The following is a 19,670-nucleotide window of genomic DNA, read 5'->3' as shown; positions in this document are numbered from 1 at the left end:
ATACACTTTCAGGTAACATCAAACCGTATATTATGGATGATAATTGACTGCTGGTTTTCCGTGCATTTGTGAGGCAAGCAGTATGTATAATTTAAGGTTGGCAGAAGCTTTAAAAACTACATGTTAGCATGTATAATAGTTTAACTTGGTTGTTCACGTATTTACTGAACGAACACCCGCAGTCATTCATTGTTCAGTAAGTCTCCGAGATATGGCTATAGGCTTTTCTTGAATCTGTTCTTTTTACATGTTTTGTACTGAGTGTACTTTTCTTGTGTTCCCCATTCACACCTCCCTCTATAATAAACGTTCTTATTTGCTTCACAGGAAGATCACCTGTGACGGTCCGAGGACAAGAGTTCTTTAAATTTCCAACGAATCAAGTGGAGGACTACCTGACAAAGACAACGTAGAAGGTTGTTTGACTCCATCTCTGCAGTCATAGCAAAAATCCTCACGACGCAATCCCTTTGAAACCTCATTCGGGATATCAAAGCAAAGATTGAGCATTGGTCACTGACAACGAATCTCTACAACCATGTCACCAGACGATTATTTTGTTTATGATGAAGGGACAGGACAGGACAAGATCACCGTCTGTAACATGACTTTTAACATTGAACCTGGTGAGTACATTCTACACGACTACGCTCCCCGTGTCATCTTAGCTCTCCTAGTCCTCGTCATCTTCCTGATCGGAATCCTTGGAAATCTCTTCGTCGTCGCCGCCGTCATCCTCTCCAAACGACTTCAGAACACCACAAATGTTTTCGTCATCAACTTGGCCGTCGCAGACTTTTTGACAGCTATGTTCCTCCCTGTTCACGCCTCCACGCTCTTGAATAAATCAAGTTGTTACATCCCGGAGCTGCTCTGCCAGTTCGTAGCAGCAGCCACCCTCACCACACTCGGGTGCAGCGTTGTTACCTTAGCCGCGATCGCCTTCCATCGCTTCACCGTCCTCAACGCAATTTTGAAACCTCAACCCAAATTCAACAACGCATTTAGCACTCGGAATATCGTGATAATGGTTTCCTTTACCTGGCTCTACCCAATTGTTCTCATGTTTATCATATTACCACTGGACGTTGGGTCCCTTGGCTATGCTCTTCAGTACAAAGTATGCGCGCAGAATACAGAGAATGACAATTCAGACTATCTAACCCTGACAGTGTGTCTCCTCATTCAGTTTCCCGCCTTTATCGTCATCATCGTCTGCTATTTCAATATCTTCAAAATGTTCAGGCGTCATCAACAAGAGATGAACGCTATCATGGCCCCTTCGGTCATGATTTCGACGACGGATAGCGAAGTCGTCAACATCACAATCATTGAGGATTTGTCAAAAGAAAATCCAGATGCTCCCATCGATGGCACCATCAATCTTGGATTTAATGAAAGTGACGGCATCAAAATCGCGCCACCTGAAGATCGGGAAATCTTAACAGAGCCGTCTGACGCAGCAGAGCTTCATGAAATTGAACCAATGACAAATGGAGATAGCGAAGTCAACATCACAATCATTGAGGATTTGTCGAAAGAACAACCAGATGCTCCTAACGATGGTACCATCAATCCTGGGTTTGATGAAAGTGACGGCATCAAAACCTCGCCCCCTGAAGATCGGGAAATCTTAACAGAGCCGTCTGACGCAGCAGAGCTTCATGAAATTGAACCAATGACAAATGGAGATAGCGAAGTCAACATCACAATCACTGAGGATTTGTCGAAAGAACAACCAGATGCTCCTAAAGATGGCACCATCAATCCTGGGTTTGATGAAAGTGACGGCATCAAACCCTCGCCCCCTGAAGATCGGGAAATCTTAACAGAGCCGTCTGACGCAGAAGAGCTTCATGAAATTGAACCAATGAAAAATGGGAAACATTCGAAAGCACCTCAAAAAGCGCCGAATCCAGACCGAACCGGATCCACAACCACATCGCCTTCCGGCACGACGACGCAACCAACAGTTCAAATCATCACTCGAGACACACTGGCAAGGGAGAGTCAGGAAGTTCGCTACAAGCAACAGCGCAAGATAACCATCAACCTCTTCATCATTGTCTGTGTCTATACGATCTGCGTGATGCCTCCAGCCGTCTCCTACCTCATACCAACCAGTGACCCTGCCGTTCCTTGGTTTACCATTCTCTTCCTGTGTAATGTATGCGTCAATCCGATCGTATATGCTTTGAGACATCCTACCTTCCACGAGATTCTGATGTGTATGTTGAAATGCAGGTACAGGGACATCCCAGAGAAGTCTTCTTTCTTGAAAACTCTGATCTATTCAATTAATGACAGGAGAGATTAGCCGAATTATTTTCGCAAAGTACACGTACATGTGCTGCATATATATTTTTTTTAGAAGGAAATATAAAGTATATTTATTATCTAAATATTAGATTCAATATTACGCTCTTTTGTTAGTTTGTTTATTAGGTTAGGTACTTCTTTCCTCTTCATATTTTATGTTCCTTTTTGATGTTTTTTATGTTACATATTATATCTTGTTTTCTTAAAGGGTTGGCCTCTTAAAAGGTTGTTTTCTTTTGGGCCACTGCCTTCCTCACTTTTAAAATTCATCTGATGTATTGTCATACATTTGTCTGTTTACATATGTACTTTTATCTGTTGATCTCTTCAGGAGAAATGAATGAAACTGAAGAAAAAAAATACCAGTGTCCAGAACTGAATAGTCCTGTGTTATACTCCTCTTATAAAAAGAAATTCTCACAACTTTACTTTTTGTATTGCTTGATGGCAAGTAGAAAGATAAACAAAAAATAAAGAAGAAACAGACAAAATTTATCAGTTTGTGCATTTATTGTACAATATTTGTTTACTCTCTCTCTCTCGTATCAATCAAATGATATCACATTCTACTGAATGTATACATACATTTACGATTGGCAATATCTGATAGATATGAGTTTCTTCTATGTGTCAAACTCTACTAGCACCACTACCCTTAATTAATTGTTTTATTCCATCAATCCATGATGTCAATTGTCAATCAGTGTGGGAGGTGTCTTCTGCACAGATTCTCGTATGGTTTCTATTTTTTATCCAACATCATTTTTGAGATTGGAAACCTTTTTAAGAAATACCATTTTAGATATACGATTTTAATCAATTTATAGGCAATAGGCAAAGATTCACTGAAAAGAGTTGCAAAGATGCCAATATCATGACCTGAATTAACGCCCATATTGTGTGCGGGCAAGCACTGAATCCAATGACCAGGGTAATAGTATATTTGTAAAGCGCTTAGAGACATTGCATTAAGCGCTATATAAAAGCTCAATATTATTATTATTATTATGAAGTTATGTGACGCACTGATTTAAACCACCGTCTTTTTAGCATAAATTGTATGTCTGAAGCCTGAAGGGAGTTAAAGAAAAAATTGAGTTTTGGTCATGGGATTGCATTGTGTAAGAAACGGTGTGGAATTGATCAGAAAAGGTTGATCATCTAGCATATAAGTATTTGGGTGTACTGCAAGGTTCTGGAATCATCAAAATGATAAGAGAATTGGCCCGTCTCGGTAAAGTAACAAGCACTGTGACTACATGAACATGTGGCATAAAAATCGGGTCTCATTTTTAAGCTGTTACTTATCATATTTAGATTATGAAGGCATTTGAAGAGCCACGCTTTTCAGGGAACATTTTTTCTCCGATGTTCTTCCATACTTGCATAATAAGAATGATAACGCTCACAAATTATTTTTCACCTCTCCCCAGAGCTCAACCTTCTCTATAACACTATGTAAATTGTTTTGAATTAATGCCCTTCTTGCTCCAAACAGAGGAAATTATCTATTCAACTGAACCCAATAATAATAATAATAAAAATGACCCAAGACCTCCATCAAGTTAGATTAAGCTCACAATGCACCACACCCTTCCTAAATTACAATTTCCTGGAAAGCTCAAGTCTTTGCAAATGATTTTCTTTTTATGAGATGAATTTGCTAGGACCCAGCTGGAGATAGGCAATGTTTGCATGATTGCATAAATAAGAGCCAGAGAATACTGAAATATAAATTAAGTTAGATCAAGTAAAGTTAAATCAAATAAGTTAGTAGTGGGTAGGGAATGACTTAACCTTGGATTTAATACAAGGTCGTTCACACCTACAGCAAAAAAAGTGAGATTTGAAAATCTATTTTTGCATCGCGATCCAAACATCGTTTTTTTTTCGCGTGTGTGGACAGAATAATTGAATTAATCTCTGCGATTCGCATCTCAATCAAATTCGCAGTAAGTCTTGCGATTTTTCAGAATAATCATGATAGTTTGCCGGGCGCTGAGTGTGTGAATGGTATAGAGAATAAAATATTACCTTATTTAATCCCAGAATTCCAAGCACTTGTACAACGTCGAGATTTACACACGGGCATTTTGGACGTTCTTGCCACTGAGCGAAAATTTTCTGTGTATGAATGGCCGCCCCCCAAAAATCAATCTTTGCATCCAATTCGCACTAAATTGACATGTGTGATCGGTCGCAAAAAAAAAACGATGTTAGCATCGCGATCCAAATAGCACTAATTGTTATGTGTGAACAGGCCCGATTTATATACTGTTGGCTTCCTTGATTGATATTGCGTATCATGGCAAAGAGACATGTGGTAATCATGAGAATTTCGAAATAAATAAATCCTTTGTGAAGAACCCCTCTTTTACCGCAATTTAATCTCTATGATGATGTAGCCCTACATTGTAGAGTATGAAATTTGTGGTTATTATCAATGCCCAATCATGTAAATTGTTTCTCCTAATGCAAAGCCCCCTTTTTCATGTTTGTTCTTTTGTATAGCACTGTGCAGATTTCACCTTGAATGCTGTCATGTATGAAATCTGTCAATAGATACCATTTTTAATTGAAATTTCAGACAAATTACTGAATGTGGTATTTTGGTTGAAAAACTTAAAATCCATTTCAGCTTTTGATATTCTTTATGGTACTGACACAGTGGTGTCTCCTTACAAGGAGAGTAAACTCTCATTATACATGGAATATGGTAATTCTACCAATTTTACTTCTTTATTTGTATACTATTGTTTTATTTAGCTTTGATTAAACAAGGATCTGATATAAAAAGCAATTTCATTGGTACCCAGTAAAACTGGACAATCATAATTGAGCCCCGTTTCGTAAAACCTGTTATCAATAACTGTCGCCCTCTTAGGTGTGTGATACGAGGTCCATTCATTTCAAACTGACCCCATGCTTCATGAATAACACCCCTGAATTTAACAAATTTAATTGTGACCATTCATCTGAAAAACCATCATTTGATCCACATTAAATTGGACAAGGTCGAAGGAAATCATGATCATTTCATTGAGTTATAAGTTAATTTGAACTAAAAAAAAATAATCCTGAATCTATTTCATCTTTGTCTTAAGTCTAGCTGTTGCAAACACCGAAAGTGACTTTGCCTTATATAAGATGGCTCTAGCAAACGGTGAATTGCAGTTTGGTCTACAACCAGGTCGTCTACTACCCAATATAGTCTATTCCCTTATGCAACATGCAACAATGGAGGAATACCTTGATGATATACAATTCAGAAATATACAATTTTGTTATCAAGTTGAGTTCAATCATGCTTGATTAAATTGTCTCTTTCTTTATAAAAGATGTATGTTTAAGTTATTCCTCTTTTCCTTTTGTTATGAAGGAGAGAGAAGGGGGGAGAGAGAGAGAGAAAGAGAGAGGGAGAGAGAGAGAGAAAGAGAGGGGAGGGAGAGAGAGGGAGAGAGAGAGGGAAAGTGAGGGGGGAAGATAGAGAGAGACATAAAAGTTTCATCTTCCCACTACTTTGATATCTGTGCTCAAGATTTACACTATATACAATTTCCATGCAATCACAGAATCATCCAGTCCGATGACCCCATTTCGTTTCCAGCGTCCAGTCCTGCTTGAATCACACTGCTCTTGATTTGAAGTGACAGTCAAATGACAAGAGAGATCAAATATACTCATTGCTTGAAAGTCACTTTGACAGTTAATAGTCATCGGCATCTAGAACCAATAGGTCAAATCAGAGAGCTCCGCTGTGAAAGTCACCATGAAGAGCACAGTGAAGGTCGCTGTGAAGGTCTCTGTGAAGGTCACTAGCTGTGAAGGTCACTGTGAAGGTAACTGAATATCAGTGAGGGTCACCATGAAGGTCGTTGTGAATGTCACTGTACATGTCACAGTAAATGACACTGAAGGCTACTGTGAAGATTCAGATGAAAGTCACTGTGAAGGTCGCAATGAATGTCATGGTGGATGTCACAGTGAGGGCATGTGTTACCTGCCTCGGGTTCCCTGCAGGTCAACATGCAGTGAAGGTCACAACAAGGTCATGTCGTTGTGAATGTCACTAACATATCACAGTAAATGACTCTATGAAGGTTACTGTGAAGATCATGATGAAAGTCACTGTGAAGGTTGCAATGAATGTCATGGTGGATGTCACAGTGAGGGCATGTGTTACCTGCCTCGGGTCACCTGCAGGTCAACATGCAGTGAAGGTCACAGCAAGGTCATGTGAAGTATCTCCCAGACCATCCTTCTCCTGAAGTAGGGCATGTCATGCTGTCAGGGGGTAAACAGAAGCAAAGATGAATTATGGATTATGAATTATGAAGTATGGAATGAAAATAAAAATGCAGCATCATTATATAGGAAAATCAGTTTCACTGTATTTTAGAGTCTTCCTCATTATTATATACAGGAATTGTACTAGGAACAGCATGGAATAAAGTTCATTCGCACATTCAACCAAAATGCAAAGATTTTGAATTGTTCATATTTGCTAGGGCAAGCCATTTTGTCTCTGTCTCCCTCAACCCATGTTTAGGAAATGCTGTGATCTATTCCTTGTTTCTATTCCTCGCCGCTATCCACTGATAGTGGCAGCAGGAGCCAATGACAGGGTAGCGATTTCCTAACCCTCATTTGGATATTGATTCAATTTATGACAGTGGATTCTTATATGGTGCTTGTAACTGCCATTCTTACCACTCTAGGGGCTCCGGTACCCTTTGGCTTAGCATGGCTGCTACATGTATTACTGTTAACACCTGAATTATTCATATCCCCTGTTTTTTGTTTTTTGGGTGTTTTTTAAGAATTGTAAATCAAGAATGTAAGGTGGACTGGTTGAATTAGGGCCTCTGTTGAATACTTTTAAAAATAAGCTTTATTTTATACTATTATATTCTAAAGAAACATACATTGGAACTAATCAATTTTTCATATACCGTACTGAAAATTACAAATCTTGGTAAAAGTATGAATAATTTAGTTATTAACTGTATTGCTCAAGCAATCAAGGAACTCCTTCCTGCCACAAACTTATTTTCTACACTTCATTATTACTGGTTAATTAAAATTAATGACTTGCCAAAGAAGCCTGGCGTCAAGCTGGGCTTTGAAACCCTCAACCTCTTTGAATGAAAATGGAGTGAATAAACTACCACGTCCTGATGCTCTATGAAATAATCCTGCACAGGGGAGTGTTTCACAAAGAACTAAGATCGACTTTAAGTTGGACTTAACTATGGCAGGCCATTCAGGCCACTGGTTGCTCTCATCATTGGTCTCTCAATTATGATCTTTAGATAATAAATTTTCCTTCAATAATAAACTATCAAAAAAGGTAAATTCTGTAGATTTGTGACCACGATTTGTACGTTCCTTGAGAAACCGATGCCAAGAATGGTTAGAGGAACTAGTGGCATGAAAGGCCTACCATAGTTAAGTTCAACTTAAAGTTGATCTTAGTCTTTGTGAAACACTCCCCAGATCGTCATCATTATTATAACTGGCATCATCATCATCATCATAATATCTCACCTGTGTGAAGGAAAGGGGAGCATCCCTTGAGATATATTCCGCATACTTGCAGGAGAACATCCCACAATCGGACCCATTGAGCTGTTGAGGATTGCCCTTCTCTGAGTAATATGACCATCCCTCCAAACTATAGGCCTGCTTCTTCTTATCCGCGTACTCAGCTAGAAGATAATCTCTGTAATTGAAATAATATATAGTAGGGCATTATATATAAAGGAAGTATATACCGGTATCTGGGACAAACTTTGAAAATGGAGGACACCACAAAAGAAGAAGTTATGATGAGAGTAAAAGCAGGATGGATGAACTTTGGAAGATACAAAGACATGTTGACCAATAAAAAGATACCCATGTCACTAAGAAGAAGAATGTTCAACCAATGCATTCTACCAACTATGACATATGGATCAGAAACATGGTCATTGACAAAGGATTTAGAACAGAAGCTTGTGACTACTCAACGAGCTATGGAGAGAAAGATGTCGCATTTATCTCTGCGAGACAAAATCAACCACAAAGTCATACGCCAGAAAACAAAGATCAAAGATATCATGGAGAAAGTCAGAGAATCAAAGTGGAGATGGGCTGGGCATGTACATGTAGCAAGACTTCAGGACAATAGATGGACAAATCGTTTAACAGAATGGCAACCAAGGGTGGGAAAGAGAAGAAGAGGAAGGCAGAAGAGAAGATGGAGAGATGACCTAACATCATACATGGGAACGGCCGCTTGGACTAGGACAGCTAGAGACAGAAGAGAATGGAAATGTTATGAGGAGGGCTTTGTCCAACGTCTGGATAAACTATAGCCTGATAGATATATAGATATATAGATATACCGGTATAGTAAATAGTTAATATCATGACATTTCCATTTAAAGTGTGGTAATCCTGCGTCTTATCAGCATGCTCAGCTAAAAGATTATCTCTGTAATTGAAAATAAATTTTGGTAAATTATATATAAAGGAAATATATTTTACAGTAAATAGCTAATATTATATCCCTGATGTATATTTTTTGCATTACGATTGTACAGAGCACTATAAATTTGAGAGCGGGAGATAATCTCCTTTTGGCGTGGTATAGTACATTCCAGAATCCACTATATCTGCGATCGATAACTAAATTCCTCAATTTCTTCAAACTGGCAGATTTCAGCGAGCATACAGGATTTCAAATGCTTCTAGCGGGCAACTCCCACCGTGTCACGGCGCTCACGTCGTGCAATTTAGGCCGAGCCGCAGTATTTAGGTTTGTATAATAGTGAGATGCTCATGAGGGATATAAAACAGATATACAATATCTTTCTTGGCTCTAGCAAACTATGAGCATTCAGAGGCATAATAGTAACTTTACCTTGAGGTAAATTTGATATAACTTTTCTCTTGGGAAAGCTACTATTTATGCCTCTTCATTAGCTCATTGTTTTTGCTAGACCCTCGAAAGGTATTGTATATTTCAGAGCTGCCAACCTTGTGCGACCAAAGAAAGGAATCATGATGGCAAAAAAAAGGAATTTCAAGCTAAAAAAAGGAATTCATAAAAAAAAAACTTACAACCATGCGCGACACACTTCCATTGCAGAAATGTTCATTCATCATGCTGTTTTTACCATACAAGCAGGTAATTTTTTTTATGATTATTTTGGTAATATCGGCATTTCATTTTTTTTTATAATATTTTTCTCTTCAAGTATGTTTTAAAATTAGTTTTCTATTGAATTTGTGATCAAATCACCATTTGAGGGCAGTTGTTTGACGTGCGGTATGTAAAAAAAAAAAAAAAAAAAAAATTATTAAAAAACATATTTTATGAAGAAAAAACGTAATACTGTAATTTGGAAGAAAAAACGGAGTAATTCCAGGAAAAACAGAATGGTTGGCAGCTCTGATATTTGTATACAATGACGCATCCATATCGTACTCCTACTTTTTATCAGAATTCTTAACTACAAAAAATTAATAATAGGCCCATTTATAAAGTGCAGCTGCTATATGAATATAAGCTACTTCACTTAATACAAAGTGTCATATTATAACTCATTTGTTTGAAATGTTCATTAATTTGTTTTCAATGATTACATAATAATATATATCGGAAATGTACATAGCAAAGTAAAATCGTTTTGTAGTTTTATTTCAATAAAATTGTGTTAATTTATTGAAGATACATATGCCATTATATTCAATGTCTCAAAGTTAAAGTTGAGTTCTGGCCGTGCGATTGCATTGTGAAAGAAACGGTGTGGAATCGTTCAGAAAAATTGATCACGTAGCATATAAGTATTTGTGTGTACTGCAAGGTTCTGGAATCATCAAAATGATAAGAAATTTGGCCCAGTCTTGGTAAAAGTAACAACCGCTGTACACAGAAAGATGTAGTATATGGGACTAAACGAACATGTGGCATAAAAATGTAAACCTCATTTTTAAGCTATTACATATCAAATTCAGAATATGAAGGCATTTGAAGAGCCATGCTTTTCAGGTAACATTTTTCCTCTGATGTTCTTCCACACTTGCATAATAACAATGATAATGCTCACAGATTATTTGTCACCTCTCCCCAAAACTCAACCTTCTCTTTAAATTAAATTAATTGATTATTTACAGCAACACAACTCACCTCAGTGCGTCTAAACATTGCTGATTGTGGGTTCCCATTGAGTCATAGAATACTATGGTTTTATTCCTGAAGTCCACGACCTATGACAATTGAAAAGTGAAAAAGATAAATACCATTAAGGGGAAATTAAGTGACCACACACTGGAACGAAACCTAAGACGTAGCAGTGCAGCTACATACATTACATATTATTGAAAAAATGTACCATTTATATAAGATGACGGTATAACATAACCTTAAAAGTAGATTGGGATTTGTCTTATTACAACAATGTGATGGATGCATTTCATCTGTGTTGTTGGTGTATAAACTAAAACTCATGTGACACAACTAGTACTATAAATGTGAAAAATAACTATCAATATTTTGGCTAGAACCTTGAGTGAAATATCATAGCTAAAACTGAATAAAAGGTTTAAGCATTAAAAAATAATGAGTCATGGGCTGTACATTTCTCAAGAAAGGAACACCTGGGCCCGTCTTATACAGAGTTATGATTGATTTGAATCAATCACATGTGCCTAGTTGTGATTAATATCAATTGCAAATAAGTTGCGATTAATCGAGACTGTTTAGAAGAAACCATGTAAAACATCTATCAAACAAAGCATCCCTGCATGCTATCCTACGTAACGACCATCAACTTACCGCTAGACACCAATGCATTCCTAGATGGACCGGAACCAGAAGCAGGTCTTTCGTGAAGATGTCCACCTTCTTGGTCCATCGACGAAGGCTGGCGAAACCAGAGTTGATCAACTTGGGGTAGAAGAATGTGTTGAAAGAATGCACACTCGGGTAGTCCTGAAAAACAAACAAACAAATTGATCATTCAATGCATTGGTTAGGAACATCAGGGCCCTATCTAATGAAGACTTGCGATTGATCCAAATTACTAGCAAGTCTTCAAATCAATACCAAGTTTAAAGTCTCATATATGTATGCAGTTTATCAATTGCAAATAAGTTGCGATTGATATCAACTCTTTATAAGCCGGGGCCCAGGTATAGACTAGACACTAACAGATGCCCGGGACACAAGGACCCCAATTTCTAACCTACGACCCCTCCCCCATATTTTTAAATTTTAACAGTGGGCTCATGCATATAGACCCTACAAATGTCAATAAGGCCCCTTTAAAAAAAAGTTGAAACCCAGACTACATGGACATATTCACAGGCTGTATCAGGTGTACATGTATGTAATGTAAGGCTTACAGCAGCAACAACAACAGTATGGTTTACTCCTCCCCCTTAGTTATTAAATAAACAATCTTTACACATTAAAGTCAGTTTCAATATCACGTAAAGCTTTTCTTTAAATAGTGCCCTAACTCTGTCGTGCATGCACATGTATACCCAATCTGTCAAATAAAAAAACATGTAAATTTCAGATCGGTACATACACTAGACTTGCAAAATTCAAATAAAAACTATTCCTCACCTCTTCTTTACTCCTTTCCTTCAGCATTTCAAAATAAAAGTTCATGATCTGCATCAAAAGAAAACAAAATTGAATTAAAGGTATTGAATTAAATCCCAGAAGGGATTAGACCACACAGCGAGGTCACTGACAGGTGGCTACCTCATTAACTCAGCTCTCAATTAACATATGAAAAAGAAGATCATGGGGGACCAACAGGCACTGATTGTGGAAGTTTTCTGTATAGAGGGAGCAAGTAAATTAAAAATATCTTGCACAGAAAGAACATGCATAAACTTAAAAAGCATTGTGTAATTATCTTCAAATGCATTTGTATGTTGGGTGCAAAAGTGCATTCAGGTATAATCATATATATTTATGGATACATGTACATCTCATTGATATTTATAATAATAATAGGTCCATTTACACAGACCTGCCGACCTCTGGAGTTCAAAAACTGTATTCTTTAATCCTAAAAGTTGTATTTTACTGACAAAAATTATATTGGAAAAAACAAAACATGGATCAATGCCTCTTATAGTTCCTACATAAGAAGAAGAATTTTTGTTATGGATCATTGGTTGAATTATGCACAATTTCGTCATGACTTGTGTGTTCAATGAACCAATGAACATCCCCAAATTGCCGATGTGAGATGCTTTTAAGATACTTTACAGGACAGAATGGGCATTTTGCCATTAAAAATGGAACACATACACAAAATCGTTTTTTTTGTTGTTGTGGTAAATATATCTTTTTTTATTGAGGAAAATCGTATTTACTTCTAAAAATCGTACCAAATAGGATTAAATTGTACTGGTTGGCAGCTCATATAGCGCAGTAACTACAAGAACATGCTCTACTGCGCTAAATGCAAAGAATCATATTATTACCCCGGCTGTAAGCTGACCTGCCATAGTAAGGCGCCAAACATTCAAGGAGTTTCTTCATACCGGGTACTCATTTACTTCACCTGGGTGGAGAGTGGCAAATGTAGACTATTGACTTGGCAAAGGACATTAGTGATCCACAGTCCAGTGCCATATCCACTAGACCAAGACACCTCTAGTGATAAAAAAAATAAGGGATATAACAATATTTTGAGATGGTTCCCCTACCTCATCATTCAGCCAGTTTAAACCAGCAAGCGTCTGCATATCTCTCCTTTTAATGGTCAATCTAAACCCGGTAACCAATCCCTCACTGGCTGGGTTGGGATTAAGGGCATTGCGAATCTCCTCTTCCATCTCATCTGTTAGCTCTGGGAGCTCCTCCTCTTCCTCTTCTTCCATACCGTCATCCTCCTCCTCTTCATCTTCCTCATCATCATCGATCACCGCAATGGCATCCTCTGGTTCCTTCTCCTCTGGTCGGTAGATGACGTCTTCAACGGCGGCAGGCAAACCCGACGCTCTCTTTATCCTCTGATTGATCTTTGAAACCAAACACAGGCAGATAAGAACGGGCTCATATCATCAGTTTATTCAATACTTCTAAAGCAGAAGTCCAACCTGATATTAAGCTGGTTTTAATTGAAGCAGAAACAAAACAAGCCATAACCAAACAAAAATCAACCTTATGTATTATTTTGTCATCACCAATAATGTATCCATTTTTGTATCCTATTTCTGTTCTTTGTAAACTATATCTGAGCTTTTATTTAAAATGTGAGCAAAAACAATTTCCTTGTTGTATGTACATTGAACAAATAAATACAATGCGTTGAACATTACATCTTAAAGCTAGTCTTGAGCTCTGGTATGGGAAGCATATGTTGAGAAAACATGGCTATAATACCTTCTGGATTGTTTATCCTGCAGGTGATTGATTGTTTGAACCAGTAAAATAAAAAACAACCTCACAACAACTTGCTGGAAATCATCTGTCCTTATCTTTCTATGCTCATTACTCGGCCCCTACCTACCGGTTCATATTTTCTACCAAAATCGTTCGGCACATGTCATCTATTTATAATCTTGAACATTCAGTGTAAGTTTTGTTGGATTCTGTCAGAATATATTTTCTATTATTACCAGAACTCAAGCTTAACATTTATTATACTTTGCTAATCTGCCTTATCTAACCGTACAGTGATAACACCAGTAGTGATTTTTGATATGTCTACGGTTGTAATGTGTGTCATTATGTTTCTTTACCAAAGCCTATACCATTTGGTACTTGTGTTAATTGTGTAATGTATTTATTTCTCATTTTGTATAAATTGATATTACATGTACATGTATGTCAATTGATGTAAGATATACTGCAGAAACAGCCTGAAAATTATTTTTATGCCATGTTATTTTGTGCTAATTAATAAATTTGAATTTGAATTGAATACACCAGTTTACGGTTAGGGGCGCCATTTTAATTGGCGAGTAAACAAAGCCAATGACCTAGAGGTCAGTGGTTTATGCGTAAGTTAAGATTGCGCCCATGCAAATTATGATGACATCACTGCCTGCGCGCTGTGTTGTGCGCGCACATCATTTGCATGGGCACAATCTTTATTTACGCATAAATACCACCGACCTTTAGGTCATTGGCTTTGTTTACTCATCAATTACACGTAAACTGGTGTATTGAATATGCACACATGATGGGAGCCATAAAGACTTCCTGAAACTCACCACTTCCCTGGCTTTAGCCTGTCCTTCAGCTCTCTGAGAAGATAATGGAAATTACAATATTCATCAATGGCATGGAGTTACAGGAATAAGTGAATGCGATCAAAATGGTGAGGATACATGTAGCATTTTATAATACGATTAAAGTAGTCACCCGAAGAAAAATCATGACAACTGATAATTATGGACAAATTATATATGGATGGAAAGATTTCCTCTATAATTTGCTGAAAAATCATATAGATATCATGGAAAGGCGTAAAAAGCTTTGTGGCTAGTTGTGACGTCACACATCTTGACGCTCTTCAGTGGACCACTGAAAGCAGAAAATCTGGTCTTAAAATTAACATTTTTAAGAGATGATTACTGCGGGCCCCAAACATATTTTGAAGAGGGAAGTTGCTATATTTGATCAGTAAGGCTTATGAATTGCAATGATATGAATTTTGCATCGATTCAAAACACTTTTGATTTTTCGGGTGACTACTTTAAAGCTTTTGTTAATTCCATTTTATTTTGGTATTACTATTTATTTGGCAATCACTCGATCACAAATACAAAGTAAATTGCATAAAGCACAATAGAAGTATAATCAATAAATACATGTAATAGGAATTAAGAGCACATTTTATACCTAATTCTCCAGGATGCCAGGGTAGAAAAAAGATAAATTCCTGTGACCAAAAGGTCTCCCTACCCTTTAGCAACTTTACCGCCCAAACCCGCCCCTCCTTTTACTCACTGAACCGCCAGTTTCGTACGTTTTCAACGCGCTATAGTATCCGATCTAGGGTCTACCATGATAATGTTAGACGTGCGCAAGCCTTACGATTTCTATAGTAGGATTCTGCATAGAAAATAGTGCATGTATCATACTGTTCAGAACACTGTCAAAAATGAGAGCAACATTTCTACACCTCCCAGTGATTCATAGGCCATTTTTACAAAATCGCTAGTTGCTAATGGGTTAACACATGTGTTCAACCGCTTTACTTTTCAATCATTAATAATTACATCAATTAAATTACATAAATCAAAATATTTGCAGAACATGTTCAATCTCCTAATCATTGTTTCCCAAAAATTTGGATTATGAATAATAGAAATATGGTATTTTCCCTGAAAAAACAGACTTTTGATTAATGACTTTAACAGGTAAAAACCTGAAGTAAACATACACACTATTTAAGAGAACAGAGATCTATCATTGCTTGTGATTTCTTACCCTCTCTTCATAGCCCTGAAGTTTGAATTTCTCCTTCTCAATCTCGCTCTGTCTGACACGGACACTTGATTCAAAGCGGGCTTTTCTGTACGGTGATAAGAATTTAAACAAATAGAAATAATACACACATAGAATTCCACAAAGAAACGTGGCTACCTGGGCCATATTCATAAAAGCTTACAAAGCTAGTTGTCAACTAATTACATAGGCTAAAGTACATGTACATAGTTGAAAACTACATGTAAGCTTAGTAAGATTTTATGAATATGAGCCCTATTTCACACAAAGAAACTTTCAAAATAAAAGTCACAAAACAAAAATGGTAAAAAAAATTGTATAATTGTTATTCCTTATTCAGATCTATATTTTGTTGTTGCTATCATCTGTTGTTTTAAAACCATAACTTAATATTGATACTTTGATAGAGTCAAGTTCTACTTTAAACTTGGTATATGACCTGAATCTGATGACCAAGTAGTATTATATCTGTTCCAAACCAAAATGATTTACGAACAAGTCTAGTCCTACAAACATCGTTGGATTAAATTAAAGCAAAGTAAAGTAAGATTGAAAGGTTATAAACTTTAACCTATGGACCCTAATATGAAGAAAAAAAACAGTGAAAGAAATCTATTTTCCCCTTGAAGCAAAGAAAACAAACTTACAAATCATGAACCCAGTCTTCAGATAGGTAGGGTGTTGACATTAAACTCTTCTGAAAGGCACTCATTCCAGGCTTGCTGGCTATGATGGTTAGCGGTGGACTTGCCTCCCCAAAATCTGATGAGAAGACAGAGAGAAACTAGATGGAATTCGACTGCGCGCAGTCGAAAATGATGCCTCCGTTATAGAGCAATTTTACAAACCAAAACAGAAAAAAAAATTGAATTCACGTTCAATGGTAATCCATTGACAGGTTCTCAGAATATTGTGATTACAAGCAATTTCTCATATACATATATGACCCTTTGATCTTTGACCTCATGACCATAAAATCTACTCAGTTCATTGGCTCTGCAAGATGTTCTGAGTTAAATAGTAATCCATCTGTCAGTTCTAATGAGAATGCGTTCACAAGCTATTTTTGCATACATAATGGGCCCATGACCTTTGACCTTTGACCTTATGAACCAAGAATCTACTCAGTTCATTGGCTCTGCAAGTAACAAACATGACCTAATTTTGGCATGAATCCATCAATCCATCAAAGCGATCACAAGCTGTTTTTGCATTCATAATGTGCGCTGTGGCCTTTGACCTTTGACCTACGTGCTCCAAAATCTAATCAGATTGTCTTCCTATGGTGATACACACTATCATTAAGTTTGAAGTTTAAATCTCCAGTGGTTCTTGAGATATTATGATAACAATCTCAATGTATGGAATTTCATAAGTTGACCTCTGTGACCCTTGACCTTTGACCTACGTGCTCCAAAATCTAATCAGATCGTCTTCCTATGGTGATACATACTATCCTTAAGTTTGAAGTTTTTACATCTCCAGTGGTTCTTGAGATATCATAACAATCTCAATGTATGGAATTTCATAAGTTGACCTCTATGACCCTTGACCTTTGACCTACGTGCTCCAAAATGTAATCAGATTGTTTTCCTATAGTGATACACACTATCACTAAGTTTGAAGTTTAAATCTCCAGTGGTTCTTGAGATATCATGATAACAATCTCAATGTATGGAATTTCATAAGTTGACCTCTGTGACCCTTGACCTTTGACCTACGTGCTCCAAAATCTAATCAGATCGTCTTCCTTTGGTGATACATACTATCCTTAAGTTTGAAGTTTAAATCTCAAATGGTTCTTGAGATATTGTGATAACGGTCAAACGGGACGGACGGACGGATGTACGGACGGACGTACGGACGTACGGACGGACAACCCGAAAACATGATGCCTCCGGCACCACCTTCGGTGGCGGAGGCATAAAAAAGGAAACAATAAGGAAAGATTTATAAAAAATACTGCTAAAATTAACATTTCACAGCCTAGAACAAATCTAAGAAATACAATACTGCTGAAATTAAGAAGAAAAAAAGAGGAGTATGTAAAACACAGAACCAGAACATTCTTTTTACGTTCTATCTGAAAATCTATTTCGAGATTTCACAGGATTACTTCACAAGTAAATGATTCTCACTATACTCGCATGAGACATAAATATCTTATTTCTCCCATTTTTTAAAGATTGAATGTACAATAGGTGTTTTGGAAGCAATAACAAAATGTCTGCTCAAAGTGTTTGGGACATGAACATAACCATTGTGCACACATTGTGTGCGGGCAAGCAGTGAATCCAATGACCGGGGTAATAGTATATTTGTAAAGCGCTTAGAGACATTTTGATTAAGCGCTATATAACAATTGAATATTATTATTATTATTATTAATAAAACAAACATCAGCGAAACATTTTCAATAAATATGTATGTTGAGAAATATCAGCATCTCCTCCCATCATCATCATCATCATCATTATTATTGTTATTATTATTATTAACAAAATACACAAGGGCTAACATAATTGTCTAAGACGCACATACCAGGTTGAGCAGGAGTAACAGGAACAGCTCTCTCTCCCTCGGGGGTACCTGGACTAAGTAGACTGCTTGGTACATGGAGTCTCTGACGTACAGCCTCTCTCATCTCATGCTGGGTAGAGAACTGATGGGGGAGAACACGTAGCCCCGCCCGCTCCTGAGCGCCCCTCTGGCTCTGGCTGGGGGCTTCAAGACGGCTGCTTGCTATGCTGGCTGTCGGGACTGCTTGCTTCGGTCTGTAAGGGGAATGTTTTAAGGTTTCCTTATTTTTTCCACATCAAAACATAATATCAAACATATTACAAATGATTATACAATTATTTAAATACATCATTAAGATTGGCACAGTGGTAAAACATAGTGGAGGAGTCTATTAAAAAAGTATTGCTTGTATTTTGTAGACCCTTTGAGAATAAAAAAAGTGCTCTGTAATATAATTAGAAAATATATGTATACAAATCTTAGGTAATGCTGCACCCTCCCCCCCCCCCCCCCCCCCCCAGGCTACAAAAGAAAACGGTCATCTTTAACATTGGTGTATACACAAACAATTTACAGATAATTGAAACTGGGTGAAGCTTTGAGATAACAGCTTTTCTCCTTAGCGTTTCTCTCCATGAAAACTTCACAGCAATAGTTCATGTCATATAATACTTGAAACTAGCTTTGCTCATATTTTCAAACACTAGTGACCTCACACTAAATGAACATTATGGGTTAAGGACTTGACAAACCAACTCTTCTCTTTAGTACAAATCTTTTAATTCAACAGTTCTTGTAATTGTTACTTTATCCCCTCCTACAATCTTTGTATATAGAAGTATGTTGCTATAGAAATATTGTGTTTACAGCTTTTAGATTAAAGTGTAGCTACTCATGGTATATGGACCAAAACCTACTGATGACTTTATAAACTAATGTCATTGCTTTAACTGACATACACATACATGCCAACATTTGAAAATCAGAAATCTGTACAAATTATGCTATTTTCAAAAAAAAGAGAAACAACCCTAACTCTACTATTCAATACTACAGACAAATTTGTACAGGAAGAAGAACACCTGCATTAAAATGATAATTATCTTCTCCCAAAAACAGGAATGTTCCTCTTTAATCTGAACAGTTGGCATGTACAGTATGAGTCAAAATAAACTATACGATTTAACGCGTTTAACGTTAACGCTATAAATAACGCGTTACTAACGGGTCGGTTCTGTAGTTGCCGTTAAATGTCCCCTTGCCGTTAAATGTCTCCTTGCCGTTAAATGTCCCTTGCCGTTAAATGTCCCCTTGCCGTTAAATGTCCCCTTGCCGTTAAATGTCCCCTTGCCGTTAAATGTCC

The 19,670-nt window shown here is 37.1% G+C and overlaps 2 protein-coding genes across 2 annotated transcripts; one reads left to right on the top strand and one right to left on the bottom strand.

Moving 5' to 3' along the window:
* The first annotated feature begins 538 nt into the window (after positions 1-538).
* LOC115923759 (D(2) dopamine receptor A-like) lies at positions 539-2,317 on the top strand. The gene has a single exon (XM_030985055.1). It carries the CDS (start codon positions 539-541, stop codon positions 2,315-2,317), a length of 1,779 nt encoding a protein of 592 aa, XP_030840915.1.
* Positions 2,318-4,761: 2,444 nt separating this feature from the next.
* LOC115923749 (sentrin-specific protease 1-like) lies at positions 4,762-19,274 on the bottom strand. Its single transcript, XM_030985048.1, has 11 exons — positions 19,267-19,274; positions 18,329-18,561; positions 16,435-16,549; positions 15,770-15,854; positions 14,548-14,580; positions 13,036-13,350; positions 11,936-11,983; positions 11,141-11,296; positions 10,493-10,572; positions 7,867-8,041; positions 4,762-6,603 (listed from the first exon to the last, which is right to left on the bottom strand). Exons 1-11 carry the CDS (start codon positions 19,272-19,274, stop codon positions 6,541-6,543), a joined length of 1,311 nt encoding a protein of 436 aa, XP_030840908.1. The 3' UTR covers positions 4,762-6,540.
* Positions 19,275-19,670: the final 396 nt, after the last annotated feature.

This window comes from Strongylocentrotus purpuratus, unplaced genomic scaffold (genome assembly GCF_000002235.5).
Source record: "Strongylocentrotus purpuratus isolate Spur 01 unplaced genomic scaffold, Spur_5.0 spur5_contig_835, whole genome shotgun sequence".
Classification (NCBI taxonomy): domain Eukaryota; kingdom Metazoa; phylum Echinodermata; class Echinoidea; order Camarodonta; family Strongylocentrotidae; genus Strongylocentrotus; species Strongylocentrotus purpuratus.
Note: the sequence above shows the minus strand (reverse complement) of the source record. Positions and strands in the feature narration are given on the sequence as shown.